Below are 17414 nucleotides of genomic sequence, written 5' to 3'. Positions count from 1 at the left end.
TAAAACTTTCAAGTAGTAAAAAAATTACAGCCGTTGTCCTGACACCTGTTTTTGTTGACATCGTTCATATATAAAAGAAATGTTTCCTTCTTTAAGGAGATAGATAAAACATAACTGTTATTTTTAACCGGCTCCCTGAAATATTATATTTTAGTATTTTTTAATATTCTTGTCTCAACTTTTATTTACTTTTTTTTTTTTTAAGAGAAATGGCGTAGGAGTTGAAGAATGTAAAAAAATAAAAGCTTTTTTTGTAAGGAAGGAAAAAAGAAATCAATTTATTATAAAATAAAAAAATAAATAATACACTTACTAACATTGCTTTCTTTACTTTAATAATTTAAAATCTTTTTGATAAAGAAACAGATTACACACGCCGCAAGTCTATCATGCAAAATTAGGAGTTAGATATTAAATTTTGTACTCATTGGACACCTTTGGAGTTGTTTTAATTTTAAAAACAGTGATTTATTCAAAAAGTAGTAATAACTAGTTAACCTTCTAACACAACTATAGCAGAATTGTTTTTAGAATATGAATACAATATACATACAAAAAACTTTTTTCTGTAGAATTGCTGATTGAAAAGTGGAAAAGCTTAATCATATTCCTCACATGATGCTGGTCCCTGGAATAAACTGGTAAAAGTAACATATTAACAAAAGCGTTCCGAAGTACGCTCAGTAAAGGATGGTCCAAAGTACATTAGGGTGTGATTCATGGTTCATTATGTGCTTGTAACATGAATTACTTTTTTTTTAATGTTAATTTAGTTTAAATCGATAGCTTTTTAGCATTTAAATTTCCCCAAAAAAAAATTAATATGTCTTAAATAATTATGCTATAAAAGAATATCATTTCCATTGTTATAATTTAAGTAATGGCTTTATAAATGTAAATTGTGATCCAAGGTACAACATCCTCCCATAATAATATATTATATTATTTAATCGAATTAAATACTACACAGGTGTCGTACGACGTAAAGTATCAATCGAGTATTCACTACGTATTATTTGAGGTCGTATTTGTACAATATTTGTTGTATTATTATTTGTATTATTTAAATTATTATTATTATTATTAATACAATTACTATTGTCTGTTTGTTGACTTGTTGTTGTCATTAATGGTAGGGATGTTGGTGGGGATAATGGTGGAACAGCACCAACACCAACACTGTTACTACGTTGATGATGTTGTTGTGGTGGTGGGGGTGCTGGTGGAGGCTCATCTAAATCAAATGTTACAAATTCATGTTGTATACTTGGTGAATAATCATCACAATTATTTAATAAAAACTGTTCATTATCACTTGTTATTTCTGCAGCGATTGTTGTCGTGATATCACGTGGTATTGTACGATGTTGCTGTAGTTTTAAGTGATGTAATAAAGTTGTGTTACCGTCACCACCTGGACCACTATTTCCTCCTCCACCACCAGGACCAGTAAATGGTGATGATTGTAAATGTAAAAAATCATTTGAATCGAATCCTTGATAACTGATTGTTGGTAACGGCGGTGGAGGCGGTGGTAAATCGTATGATAGATCTTTTAATGAATTCGTACGATGTATACTACATGGTGATGTCATTTGTGATGATTGACCAGCAGAATTATTTGTCGTCGTTTCTTTATTAAAAAAATAACGTCTTTGTGGTATTTGTGTTGGATAAAAATGTTGTATAGCACTATTTGAATTAATATATGCACCAGGATGCCGTTGACATGCTGGATGATACATCATTACATGATCTAGATGATAGAATGCTGAGGCGGCACTTGGTGCTGGTATTGGACGATTTATGTATTTTCTATTCGATGATCCGGATGTCGAATGATGATGATTATGATGTAAATGATGATGATGACCGCCACGTGTATTATGATGGCCACTTGGATGTAGATAATCTTTGATAAATTTTCGTCGCCATTCACATTGATGTGAATATATGTATAAAAATATTGCACTTGTACCAGCTAATTCGGTTGTTATAAAACCACTTACGTATAATAAAAAACTATAACCATATTGATAGGTGAACATTGCTGGTACGAGTTGCGAACGAGGTCGTAATTTTCCACCAACTTCTGCTTTAAATACCGATATATACATTATTAAGCCGAATAACATTATTAAACCTGAAACAGACAGAAAAATCAATCATTAGTAGAATAATGTATTTTTTTAACTTATAAGTAGATAAATTTCGATTTTTGCCCCAATTTCCTAGATCAGTTTTTTGTATTTTTAAAATACGTATTTTCGACTACCAAGTAGTCATCATCAGTAAGAATTAGCTAGTGATTACTCTTATTATGAATGTTACTCTTTGCTAATTTGGTGACGGACTGCATCAAATTTGTGCAGTTTCAGCAGAAATTTATTTCGATATATCCTATAGAGTTCTCATTTATAATCTTCGAAAATATTTATATTATATGTATACATCTTAATATCTCGGTTTGTATCTAACCAATCAAAAAATAACTTTAACAAAAGTTGCAGAGTTTAATGTACGACATCATATTCTGGTATCAGATTGAACCTAGTTCTACGGTTCTTTAATAGCCAAATGGTAAGAGATAGAATAACACTTTAAATTAGAAAGTTGACCCTCATAAAAAAGCATACATTTTTTATCGGAACCTTATTTTCGTAAATCGTCAACTTTCGGAGTAAATGCGACTTAAAAATATGTCATTATTGCATTTAATCGAAAGAAAACGCAACAGTTATCAAAGGCAATAGAGGACATTCGCCTGTGTCCTTGATTTTGGCCTACAATTATCGATAAACTTTTAGCGTATTTTCTTGCAATTAAATGCAATAATGCCATATTTTTAAGACGCATTTCCTCCGAAAAAATGTTTTGAACAAAAATTATTAGTTTTTTTATGAGGATCGACTTTCTAAATTAAAGTGTTATTCTATTCCTTGCCGTTTAGAATCTCAATTGGCTAATAAAGAAACCCGAAGAGCTAGATCCAATCTGATCGGAAAAAATAGACCCGGACGATCCGGGGTATTGAAAGAGAAGTTGGTTGAGTTCTAAACTTTTTACCTTTTGCATTCATAAATGGGACACTATTACAGAAATTCTTTTCGGTCTACTTTTCCGGTCTATTTTTTCCTAAATCCAATTTTAATCATGAAAATATGTCATTTAAATTAAAAATCTTTCCTACGCATATCTCATTTCTATTTTCATTATTCTGTTCGTCAAAGACAATTATTTAATTCTCAGAGATTATGCTTATATGTATATACGTACAAGTTTTTTCATTTTATGAGAAAATAACGCCAAACAAAAACAATATTAAAAATAAAATAAAAAAAAAATATTTCCACATTATCTAAATATGATAACAGAGAAAAAATATGTTCCGAGGAACAATCTTATTCATGGAGTAAAAAACTAGTGTGACAATTATAAAAAAAAGTAATGAATAGATGAATCATGAATATAAATTTCTTTTATTACTTTATTATTGAATTAACGATTTTTAGCCTGACAATTCGAAAAATCTTCTCCTTTATCATCTTCCCAATAGGGAATATTCATGTATTTTTTTATATTTTTAATTCATTGTTTACACCGTTATAACAAAGTAAAAAATATAAATACTGCTTAAAAATGCTGTATTTAAGTGTAAAAAATATTTAAAATACATTATAATTTTGAGATATTTAAACGCAGTTTTTTGGCGCTCTCTGTTGATGACGTATAAGTACGTGCTCTATCGTACCATGATGTCATTCAAGCCCGTACTATGATGTCACGTCCGTATAAAAATTTGAATTTCCATTTTAGAAATTTCAAATGGCCTCACTGAATTTGTACTTTTATTAATTAATTTTAAGTAATTAAAAAGATATAAATTACTAAAATAATGGTTTAGTTGAAATGTCCAGTCATTAAAGTTACGGACGAAAAATATTTGAACCAAATTTTTTTCATGAATATTTTCTATTTAATGACGATTTAATCCAATTTTTTTTATAATGAAAGTTACCTTAAAGTTTAGTTTAAACTGTAAAGTGTAAAGTTTTTACGCATTTAATTTGACATATTATTATTTTTTCCGCTCAGAATTTCAGTTTCATCGGAGGGATCCATCATATATAGTGGTAATTTTGGACACGCTGTATATATTTTTGAATTATATGGTCAAGTCCTTTCTCATTTGGAGAATGTTTATTACTTTTATTTCTAAGTATTGTTTAGGTTTTGATATTAGATATTATGTGTAAAAATAGAACAGAAAAATTAAACGTAGTTTTCACAATAACAAAATGAAAGATAATATTAAATTTCCCAAACAAAATTTTTCGGAGTAAAGTAATTCACTTAATTCATAGATATTATTTTTTATCAAAAACTTGAAATGAAAATAAACTGAATTTTTTTTTTTTTGGAAAATCCCTAGAAAATTTTATTTATGGCGTATTAATGAAATTAGGAAGCTTCCAGTTGTCCAAAATTGTTTGTCTTTTTATGGTTTCTTAGTAGTAGAACATATTAGAAACAAGTGAAAACAAACAATTGACTGAATTAATTGTTGAAATACCATGCATAGACAGTGTTGATTTCTTTATCTCATAACACATACACACATGTGACACATACATAACTGATATTCTAGTATGGTAAATACTATAAAATTTCCGCCTAATTGGCGCCCTCACGGATAAACAATGATGTTTACGAAAAAATGTTTCAAACAAAAGTTGTTTATTTTTTGATTAGGAACATTTTTTACATTTAAACTTTTGTTCTATCTCTAACGGTTTAAAAGATGGATCCTACGCGCCCAAGACCCAATTGACCTAGGATGGTCATTTTCGAACTCGACCTTTACTTCCTGAGTACGCTGTAAAAATTTCAGCTCGATATCTTGTTTCGTTTTTGAGTTATCGTGTTTACAGACGGACGGACGGACAACCGGAAATGGACTAATTAGGTGATTCTATTAACACCTATAGCAAAATTTTGTGCGTGGCATCAATATTTTTAAGCGTTACAAACTTGGGACTAAAGTTAGTATACCTTGCATATTACCATATATGCATGGTATAAAAATTGTTTGACATCCTTTAATTTGACATACAAGTTTTATAATTGTACGACAAGTTTAGTATCATATATTGATTGATAGTCTATTAATGGCGAATGTCATCATAGACACTTCTTGCTAATATTATAAATATTGTCTGCTCTATTAAAAAAAGAAAATGTATTTTCAATTATTAAATATTCTTGCACTCTGGGTGTCATATTATTAAATACATATACATACTGTAAACCTGGGTGCCACAATTGATTAAAATGTAATGTATTCTTAGAAATTTTAAGAAAATATTAGGTGAAAAGGATACAGTGTGGACCCTTTTAATCTATTACGGCTAAAAGCTCTTTTTGTAGGTTAGCCATTCGAGAAATAACTAAGTTGTAGAGCTTGATAGAAGATATCGCGTTCTTATATCAGATTGGACCTAGTTCTCCGAATTACTTCAATAGTCAATTTAGATCCTTAAAGGTATGAGATAAAAAAAAAGGTATTTAATCACGCTTGATACAGGAAAATACCTTTCACCATAATTATCAATAAACTTTAAGCGTATTTTCTTTCAATTAAATGCAATAATGATATAATTTAAAGTCGCATTTTCTCCGTAAGCTCCGTAAACAAATAACGTCAACCACTTTCTTACGTTCATAATGATTCAACTCAGAAACGAGTTGATGGACTAATAGTTAATCTGTACTTACTTATTTAACAACTTAATAATTTTTACCGCAAATTTAAATGGAATTAAATATTACAAAAACAATTTACCACAAATTTAAAGAATCATTTTTTTTTTTTTAATAAAATTCGAAATGGATTCATATGAATTCATAAAAACGCAAATAAATTAGTAAATTATACCTGATTTAGTTAAATCATCCATTTTTCAGAATATTATTATTCATTTAATATTGTTTAACTGGAAAACAATAACTTCTTTTACTGGAAATGTAAATATTTTTATTTCTTTAACATTGAATACAGAAGTATATTTTTTTATTCTTCATGCAATCTATTCCACATTTAGAGAAGACACAAATCGTAAAATTGTAAGTAAAAATTATCAGATGAAACAAATGAAAACAACAAATTGACTGAGTTAATTGTTGAAATACCATGCATAGACAGTGTTGAATACTCTATCACATTACACATACATACATAACATACAAACATAACTGATATTCCCATATAATACATACTATACACTTTGCACCCTCACGGGTAAACAGTGATGTTTACGAAAAAATGTTTCAAACAAAAGTTGTTTATTTTTCGATAAGGAACATTTTTTACATTTAAACTTTTGTTCTATCTCTAACGGTTTTCATGATGGGTCCTACGGACCCAAGAGCCAATTGGCCTATGTTGCTCATTTACGACCTCACTTTTTACGCCCTGAGTACGCTGTAAAACTTTCAGCTTGATATCTTTTTTCGTTTTTGAGTTATCGTGGTGACAGACGGGCGGACGGACGGACGGACAACCGGAAATGGACTAATTAGGTGATTTTATGAACACCTATACCAAAATTTTGTGCGTAGCATCAATATTTTTTAGCGTTATAAACTTGGGACTAAACTTAGTATACCTTGCATATTATGTACATAATATGCAAGGTATAAAGATATAAAAAATAAAATTTACTATAAAATTTATCGTGTGATGGAAAAATATAATGCCAATACTCTAAAGCTAACTTTTACTAATACCTATAAATATAGTAGGTAATACCTACTAAGGTAAATTATTCAATTTCCGCCTGGGAAATTAAAACTTTTTTAGAAAAGTGTTTCGGTCACTTTTCAATATTATAGTTTAAATAATTCCGATGATGATGCAATAGCATTACTCAATGTATAGAACATACTTTTTAAAATTGTTACGTTTTTTAAAATAATGTTTACGGATACTCAAAATTATTTACACGTATCTCAAGCAATCTTACTTCATCATTAATTTTAATACAATTTTAATGGAATTTTATAAATTCTTTGTTATTTTCAAACAAACAAAAAATTGTTCACAAAACCAACAACCGAAATTCTTATCGAGTATAATCAGGAAAATAAGAAAATGAATGCTGTTGACTTTGTGCTGGGATACTGACATCCGCTCAACGTTTAAAAGGCGGCTATTGGTTTTTTTTAACGCATACATATACAATACTTGTAGCTCAAAAAATTTCATGTAAAAACTTAAGTGGTTAAAAGAATTACAAACATGTTTTTTTCATCCTCTAGGTTAGTGATGGTGAGGATACTTAGCTTTCACCCAGGAGGCTCGGGTTCGACTAACGGTAACGAAATCAAAAATTTAAGAGGTTGCTCTTACGTATGAATGTTAAAACTTGAAAAAGAAATGCAAACAACTTGAATGATGTCTTGAAGTCCATTTTCTGAAGGTAATTGGTTGTTGGCGTAATCAAAAAAATATATGCGTGATAGTAACTACGGATCTCATTCAATTTGTATAATATCATAGAAATAAGAATCACCAGGTCTTTACAAAGGCACAAATGTCAATTTTCACACTTCTTATTATTAGCTTGTAGTGATTAACACAACCTGGGATTTATTATTAATAGTGCAATCAAATGAATTTTAAATTTAAAATAATTATCCAGTTCGGTTTTTCAACGGGATAATTGTGATAAAAATAGTGGTTTTTAGAAAATATACTTTGGAAAAAATCAGAGTGTAGGAAGTTGTATAAAAACCATGAAAATGATTTTGATAAAAAACAAAAAATAGAGCGCTTCAAATAAGAACTCTGCGCGACTCTAGCGAGATGTTCGATATCTGCCAAATACACTAACTTCAAGACTACAAATCGAGAACAATCCAGTGGATTTGAAAAAGTACAAACTACTCTTAGATTATTATACAAAATTAGTTTGTACTCTTTAGTTCACATCTTAATTAAGCGTGAACGTATTTTTAAACTATATTTTTAATAATAATAATTTATCCAATTTCGGGTTTTTATAATATTTCCAGTATATTTTTTATCAAAATATTTTAGATACAGAATTAAACTTCAAACTACAAATTTAATTAAGAATTCTTTGGAAATTACATTATTTTTGAAATTAATGTTTTCTAGAATAAATAAAAAGAAATAAACATTTAAAAAAATCGAAAAAGCAACATGTGTTGTTACCACGCCACTTAGCAATACTATTACGTATAGACACACAAACTTTTTTTGGGTAAATTATTCGAGAATGACATGCCAAAAAATAAAAATCAAATATGCCAAAAATAAATATTTTAGATTGATGAATTTTTAGTTTGCGGTCTAGAACGTAACCAATTCTAGCCACTTCTGTTCTACGTATAAGTGACTCAATTACCAACCTCTTAGTGTATTATTCTATTTGTATGTTTATGAATATTCGTTGGCTGTGTCGTCATGGTAGGGACAAGAAAAGAAGAAAAATGCGCAAAAAAAGATTTGGATTAAAATTTTGATTTTTTGTCCATTGAATTTTCTAATAACATGATCAAATTGTTACAAAAAGCCATTTGGCTTTGGTTCCTACAGAATCCCCATGTTTTGTAAGTGTGCACATTTCGACCTTATATAATTATAGTGCGCAAAGGTTGATCTCAACAATTCTGCCCATGTGTCGGAATATTATAACTGCGCATAGATAAGTCTCACATTAGCATTTTCGAGGAATAGCGATGCATTAAATTTATTAATTTAAGTTCTTAATTTGCAGATATTTTGCGTTGAATGCAAAAAACTACATATTTCAAACATGTAAATTAGTAAATAGGTTGTTTTTGGAGGTGTTTTTTCCATTTTAAAATGAGTGGCGACATATTAAAGTTAATCGAATGACCTCATTAGTTTGAAAAATTCCACACCAAATGCAAAAAATCTCATTCCTTAAATTTTTTTAAACAGTTCAGAATATTCTAGAATGATCATCATTTTATCTTCATTTAAAACAAACATCTCAATAAGTTTTAGAGCTTTCTAGGTCTGTCATAATAATAGATTTTAGAGCTTTCCAGATTCTTCTCGTGGTTTACAGATTGATCTGGAATATTTCTGATAATTCTAGAAATGTCTAGATTAATAAATAACGTTGTAAATCAGTCCATAACAATGAAGACGAATAATAAAGTAGTAACATAGTAGATTTACAACGTTATTTATTAATCTAGACATTTCTAGAATTATCAGAAATATTCCAGATCGATCTGTAAACCACGAGAAGAATCTGGAAAGCTCTAATATATATATAGCAGAAAATGGTACCAGTAAATTAAGCTTATCAAGACAAATGGAAAAGCTCTTTACCAAATTTCGATATGAGGCCTGATTCGGGAGATGTGGCTATGGGAAAAATAGAAAGATTTATGAATTCACAAACCTATCAAATTCATTAAATTAGTAGGTGTCACTTTAGAATATAAAGGGGACTATCATAAAACAATAATTGATTGTAAATTGATTTAATTGGGTAGCGAATACAATATTCTAAAGTGACACCTACTAATTTAACGAATTTGATAGGTTTGTGAATTCATAAATCTTTCTATTTTTCCCATAGCCACATCTCCCGAATCAGGCCTCAGATCGAAATTTGGTAAAGAGCTTGCCATTTGTCTTAAAAAGCTTAATTTTCTGGTACCATTTTCTGCTATCAATAACAAAACGCCCTATATATACAGATTATCCTGACAAATAATATGATGCAGGCGTATGAAATTGAAACATATCATTATTTTATTTTTATAATACTCGGAAATACGAGAGCTCTCCATTACAGCTGGGTGACATATAATAATCATATTTGAGAAATGTGGTGCACTCGACTCATTACGTCTATATACAAGGCATGGTTGGATAGAGACTGTATGGTTCTAAATTTCTTTGACAAATATTTCACAAGAGAAGTTAATACTAAAATACATAAAAGTGGGTTTGTTTGTCTATAAAATCTTGCATCAGCAATAAATTTTTAAAATTAAAATAATAAGTTATTTATGAACATTTGATAATAATTATCTAACTACCACATGTACGGCGACGAGAATAAGGAAACCGGTGGTGAAAGTCGAATCCTAATAGCTTAGGATCTCTAAACGTTTTCGAGAGAGAATTTATTAATATTTATTCTTCATGCTCTTTCAGTTAGAGTTTGGTCCATCTGGTTGGCGGTAGTGGTTACGTTTAGTACTGCGCAGCCTAAATGTACAGGTAATAATCCTAAATTTTAAAAGTATATTAGTATGTCTGTAATTTTAATATTATGTTATTTAAGTGTACAAAAACCTAAAATTAATTTGCAAATTAAATAAATCGTCATACCCGTATAAATCATAAAAGGTTAATGATACAAAAAAAATTTAGTTTACAAGGTAATTTAGTTATCTACAATAAAGGTTATTACCATTTTTGGTCTCAAGATGCACGGTTATTGAGATATAGCCTAGAACGGTTTTTCTTAAAATGAAGGAACTTCCCCCGCTGATTTTTGTAATAATTTTGTGCATTTACATTCAGTACGTCATACTGAACCTATTTAAATAAAAACAAGGGAAAACAAACAATTGACTGAGTTAATTGTTAAAGTACCATGCGTAGACAGTGTTGATTACTCTATCACATTATACATGCATACATGTCAAGCATACATAACTGATATTCGCATATAATACATACTATACAATTTGCGCCCTCACGGGTAAACAGTGATATTTACGAAAAAATGTATCAAACAAAAGTTGGTTATTTTTTATAAGGGATTCTATATATTGGATCTTACGGACCCAAGACCCAATTGAACTATTGTTGCTCATTTGCGAACTCGACCTCACTTTTTACGTCCTGTGCACGCTGTTAAAATTTCAGCTTGTTTTTTTTTTCATAGCATCAATACGTTTAAGCGTTTCAAATTTGGGACTAAACTTGGTATACCATGCATATTACATATATGAATGGTATAAAAATAGCTCCTGTAATTTAGTGCATTATGGACAAGAGTAACTATTCTATATAACCTGTATTACTATATTTCTACTTATATAGAGGTAAAAGTAATCATTGTATCCGATCACATATGCAAATAAAAAAATAAAATAAAAAAACAAGTGAAAACAAACAATTGACTGAGTTAATTATTGAACTACCATGTAGAGACAGTGTTGATTACTCTATCACATTACACATACATGTCACACATAACTGATATTCCGGCATAATACATACCTACTATACAATTTGCACCCTCACGGGTAAACAGTGATGTTTACGAAAAAATGTCTTAAATAAAAGTTTTTTTTTTTTTATGAGGAACATTTTTTACATTTAAACTTTTGTTCTATCTCTAACGGTTTACGGACCCAAGACCCAATTGACCTATATTGCTCATTTACGAACTTGACCTCACTTTTTACGTCCTGAGTACGCAGTAAAAATCTTTGAAATCTTTTTTCGTTTTTGAGTTATCGTGTTTACAGACAGACGGACGGACAACCAGAAATGGACTAATTAGGTGATTTTTTGAACTCCTATACCAAAGCTTTTTGTTGGTAGCATCAATATTTTTAAGCGTTACAAACTTGGGACTAAACTTAGTATACCTTGATATATATAACATGTATACATGGTATAAAAAAAACAAATTGCTAACTGATTTTACAAACTAATAATGAATAATATCTAGACGTAATAATGTAATAATATTTTTTAAATTTATTTTTCTGTGGAGAAATGTGACTGTCAATAATAATAAATAAATCACGTTTCTTTTTTCCAACGCTGCACGTCATTTCAAGGTTATATTTTTAGGATAATTTAACAAAATTTTTTTTTTTTTTTTTTCTTGACAATTCTAAGAAAAACTATTAACCAATGTATCAATATTACATTAAATTAATTTAAATACGTCTGAAATATTTATTTATATAAGATATTAAATAGATTCATTTACACGTAAATATTTATTATAGATAATTAAAATGATTTTATTTAATTATATTGTTATAAATAATTAACATATGTATATTTATTATCATTGTTAATTTAATGAATTTTATCATATTTGCACTTTTTAAATAATAGGGTAATTCTATCGTATGTGGATAATCAATTCGGAAAATTTTGGGAGAAGGCTAATTTTTTAGCCAGATTTCGGCCCAAAATCAGGTTTTGAAATAAAACTTTTGGCACTATCCGAAAGTACATATAAAAACCTGCAATTTAAAAAACAAGAAGTTAGGATCCGATGATACGCCTGAACTGTACGAAGCTGTTGAAATTTTTCAGAAAAATCGTTTTTCTCAAACCTGAGGTTATGTATCGAGCTAAAATTTACCACACTTTTTTATGATCATAAGCTACATCTTTTTCCAGATTTCAACTCAATTCCTTCATTTTTCGAAAAATTACCAGAGAAAGTTCAAAATATGAGGTTACTAATTTTGAGGTAATTTTACTATGGTCAGGGTTCGATCACATTTTTTTTTTCGCCCCAATCCGATCAGTGCAGCAGAAGCAGTGATATTCAAGAAAATATCACCAAAGAAAACAATGTAGAGATAAATTGTTCCAAGTGTGCAGAAGGTCGTGCGGATCGTTTCGAAACCGGAAAACTCCTTTCCTGTATTTTTTGTAAGGAATAAAACCTATTAAAAATTATTAAACCCATTGAATTTTCATTATTATCATATCTTCAGTAGGTCTCGCAAGGTTAAGACAAATCGATTAACGTCTCAATCATCAAAATCGGACCACATGTTTGGTCTCTAGTATGTCATATAGGAACACACATATATAGACTGCTAAACACATTACCACTTCTTCGCGTTGCTCAGTTAGGTAAAAAGTAAGTGGTACGATTAAAGCGACTCCCTATCCATTAAAGAAAGAAATGGGTCAAGTACCCACTTAAGTTATGCATGTGCATGGTTTAATATTATTTATAAAATTTATTTCACCATCCTGTGCTAACAAAAGACACACAATGCATTCTGCTAGGCCCCTACTGTCCGATATAGTTACAAATACTACAAGTTATATGCAAATGCAGTATAGTAACATATCTACAGTTACTTTTAAAATATATTTATTAGAGTGTATATATGATTATTATTCCTGACGTCAAATTCGTCGAATTAATAATCAATGAATATTAATTTAAATAAGGATTTAAGTATTTATAAAATATTCAGTGTTTCTAAAAATTTTGTATATGTGTATGTGTTTCAAAGGGAATCCATAGTAATGACGTGGGTAGATTAGTAAACTTCCGAGAAACAGTTATTACTTTTGTATTTTAATCACCTTGGTCATCAGACGTTACATTCAAGGTGACATTTTCATTTTTTGTCCTGAAAATATATACTTATACACTTAATGGCTTAGAACGGTGTGGATATTATGATATTTTCCCCCAATGCAGTTGGATATCTCTTGTGACCCTAATAAATTTCGTATTTTGCCCCAAATTCCTAGATCAATTTTTTTGTATTATATAAATATTTCGACTACCAAGTAGTCATCATCAGTATAAATTAGGTAATCATAATTACTCTTATTGTGTATGTTACTCGTTGCTTATTTGGTGGCGGACTCTTATTGTGTATGCTTTGTGTACACTTTTCTGTTTACAATGTAGGAGTCTTTCGAACTATGTATATAAAATTCATATTTACATTACCTTTAACATTCAAACTAGTTATATAAGATAAATTCCTGGTATTTATTGCCGAAGTAATGTAAGCAAAGGTATTTATTTATAATAAATGTTTAAGATCGAATATTAATTTCAAATTTTTCTCTTTAAGTACTACGAAGTGAACTACGAAAAGAGGTTAAATTTTCAGCTTTGAAAGCTACTCATATCTCTTTCAAAATGTCTTCGATCTTCGAATATTTTTAAAAATTATGATCAAAAACCAAAATACGCCTTTTTAAATTTCCCTATTGGAAAAAGCAAAGTGGAGCTTTATGTTTTTTGATTCAATTATTTCTGATTCCCGAAATAATGCAGGGTACAGTGCTAGATTTTGCTCTATTTTTTGCGTCCCAGCTGTCAATTGTGCAAGAGAAAGATATTTTTCCACTCTGAAAAGGGTAAACATTACGTGCAAGCATGAAACATGTTAGACTTAATGATCATGTATTATTGTTTATTGGAAGCTGAATTAGTGTAAGAAATTGATTATAAAGATATATAATCGACGTTATTTCGCGCAAACCAAAGCCAATTAATTATTTATTTTTGAAAAATTATATTCGAAATTATAATATTTGAAATTATATTCTATTTAATAAAATTTTATCCATAAAAATTTAAAAATATTTGAAAATTAGATTTTTAATTTCAATAATCATTTTTTAAGGAACTGATAATAGAATATTAGGATTAGGATACCAACAAAAAAAAGTAATAATAATCACTCACTCATAAAGCAAAAAGGGCGGCATATCAAACCGTGAATAGGGCAGCATCAAGCCTAAATCCGCCACTGGCAGGGAGTACTGACAATTAATAGGCCTTTGACATTTTAATGTAATATTTTTTGTATGATTAATAGAATTCAAATCAATAAAGTAATTAAATAAATTCTTAGTATACAAATTGAGTTCAAAATGCTAAAAATATACTATTTTTGAGAATGTAATTTCTTGTGTAAATATATTTTATACCGGGCGTTGTTGATTAATCTATAGTTGTAACAATAATTATACCATAACAGACAAATGAATACCGAATTCTTTAACAGTAACAAGTCTACAATCACTTGCTTATTTTAGAAGGGAATAAACTTTCGAAATTCTGATGAAAAATTATCATTTGTCATAACGGGAAAGAAAATTTAAACAATTTAATGGCCAAGAAAATTGATAGTTCTCAATTTTAAATATGTAAATTGTACTTATTTCTGGAAATATCTTAATTGATATTCATTCAATTGAGAAAAAGTATGTTTTATTTAATAAAATCTATTGAGGTATGTTCTGGTAAAAAATAGTAGTCCTTGGTCTGCTTGGTCAATAATATATAGTTTTTAGGAGGTAAAAAACTTTTCTTGAAAAAAAGCAAAATGGTACAGGCGATAAAGAATTGAATTTAGGAAAAAGAATACCTACTCCTGGTCTATTAAATTTTCGGTCTATTTTTTCCGACTACCGATAGGAATAGTTACCTTGGCACTCTTATAAATAATTACAATTTGCTTATTTTTAGCTATAGCAGCCACGTAATATTTCACATACAACATTAAGAACAATTTCTATTTTGAGTATTCATAAGAGCAAATTGTATTCCACCATTCCATATTTCTGTTAAAATTGCTCGTTCTAATATGTTATATGAATTTATTTGGCAGGTTTTATCTATTTATTGGAAATTTATATTTCTCTGAAATTTTTAATAATAGCCTTTATATTTTATTCATTATTCACAATGAATTCATAATGTTATCAATTAGGTCACAGGTTACTTTTATCAGGTGACTGAATATTTAAAATATAATTAAATATATGTTACTATGATAACGTTATTCTTTTGTTTGTGTTCACTCCCACGCCCCTCGCCGTATTGGTCAAGATCTCTAACCTTATTATTATAATATAATAATTTCGCTATAATCTATATATGAACTATCTGTTTAAAAAATACTCGAAATTATAAAAAAATTATGATTAAATCATAGTCGCTCCGTGCATGAGTTTTATTTCTGGGAGTTACCATAGTGACGACACTCGACTATTATTTTATGAATGGCCATATAAGTCTATGGATTATATATACGAACTAAAAAAAGGAGTGTTATAAGTTTGACCGCTAACGTGTGTGTATCTGTCTGTCTATCTGTGTCCTCGCAGCGCCTAAACGGATAAACCGATTTTGATTTTGTTGTTTCATTAGAAAGATAAATTAATGGAGAGTGTTCTAAGATATGTTTCAAGTGCGAGCTTAGAGTTCCATACCCGAATAATATGTCGGGGTTTTTTTATAAATTTTGTAAATTTCATAATCTAACAAATTTAAATAAGTAATAATTATGTTAATTTAACGCCAGTTTAATTTATTATTTTTTTTCAATAATTTTAATTTGGCATTTACTATACCAATTATAAGTAAACAATTGAAAATTAGTCATAAGACTATCCTTTAACGCCAAAATTATTCACTGAACTCCATTCATGGTAGCAATGATAAAGTTCTCACCTTTTTTCTTTGTAAATAATATGTTAATGTTTCATCTGCAATGTTCTTAATACACATAGAATTGGGAAAGTGTTTTTTTATGGATTCAAAGTGTTGAAATTTTGGAAAAATATTTATATATAGGTATTAATATTTTTGACCATTCATGTTTTAAGGCCTATGCTGATAAATTACGCTATCCAACAGCAGAAATGTGGGTCTGTTATCACGTAAACGAACGTTTCCGTTTCGAGAAAAATCGCTATAGCGACTGACTAGTGCAAATATAATTACATCATGCAATTGCCCCATGTTTTCCTAACTATAAGTATTTTGAGTAATTGTCATAATCTTAACGTTATCCACCATTTGATGAAATTCCTTATGTGATACAAATATTATTTTAATTTTAGAAAACGTAAATCGTGTGTTTGAATGAAATATAATTTTATTAATGAATTAACAATTATTGAAAAAATATTTTCTTTGAAATGATTTATGATCATAAATAAGAATGAAAGGTTTATAGGGCAATATCAAAGTTAAAATTGCACAAACTAAAATATTATTAATAAGAAGATAAAATAATTATTATCGAATATCTATTTATAATTATAAATCATATATATTTTAGTAACTTCCCAGCAGACAAGTTATTTAATGGATGCGAAAATTCAAATAGAAATTTATCTTTTCGTTTCAAAGTCAGAACATTGAATTAACACCACTTTAAGAAAAACTTTTTTTTGAAAACCACTAATTTTGGTTCATTCTTTTCAGCTGTGATGTCAATTTTTCGCTAATGTGCTGAATTCCGGAACCAGGATTCCACATTCTGGAAACCTATAAGATCTAGGTTAATTTTAATCACAAATTTGAAAAGTATGACCCAAAATTAGTAGGATTACATACTTGGTTTATCAAAATTGGATAAAATTTGGATGTGATAGAGCAAAATAAAATTTTTAGATTCTGATGACGTCATAAAGTTAAACAATTTAATTTTTTTGATAACACAGGCAAATTTGATCCAATCTAATTGGAATTTTTTTTGAAACCCACTAATTTTGGGTCATTCTTTTCAGCTGTGAAGTCAATTTTTCGCTAGCTATCACTTATGTGCTGAATTCCAGAACCAGGATTTCACATTCTGGAAACCTA

At 28.9% G+C, this 17414-nt stretch overlaps 1 protein-coding gene across 1 annotated transcript in view; it reads right to left on the bottom strand.

The window, feature by feature from the left end:
* Nucleotides 1-962: 962 nt before the first annotated feature.
* LOC123296062 overlaps nucleotides 963-17414 on the bottom strand; it is a 40513-nt gene continuing 24061 nt past the window's right edge. Inside the window, exons 4-5 of the mRNA XM_044877523.1 lie at nucleotides 1199-2143; nucleotides 963-1009 (exon numbers count right to left, since the gene is read on the bottom strand). Coding sequence (XP_044733458.1) covers nucleotides 963-1009; nucleotides 1199-2143 — 992 coding nt within the window. The remainder of the gene's footprint in view (nucleotides 1010-1198; nucleotides 2144-17414) is intronic.

Source organism: Chrysoperla carnea, chromosome 3 (genome assembly GCF_905475395.1).
Source record: "Chrysoperla carnea chromosome 3, inChrCarn1.1, whole genome shotgun sequence".
Taxonomy (NCBI): domain Eukaryota; kingdom Metazoa; phylum Arthropoda; class Insecta; order Neuroptera; family Chrysopidae; genus Chrysoperla; species Chrysoperla carnea.
Note: the sequence above shows the minus strand (reverse complement) of the source record. Positions and strands in the feature narration are given on the sequence as shown.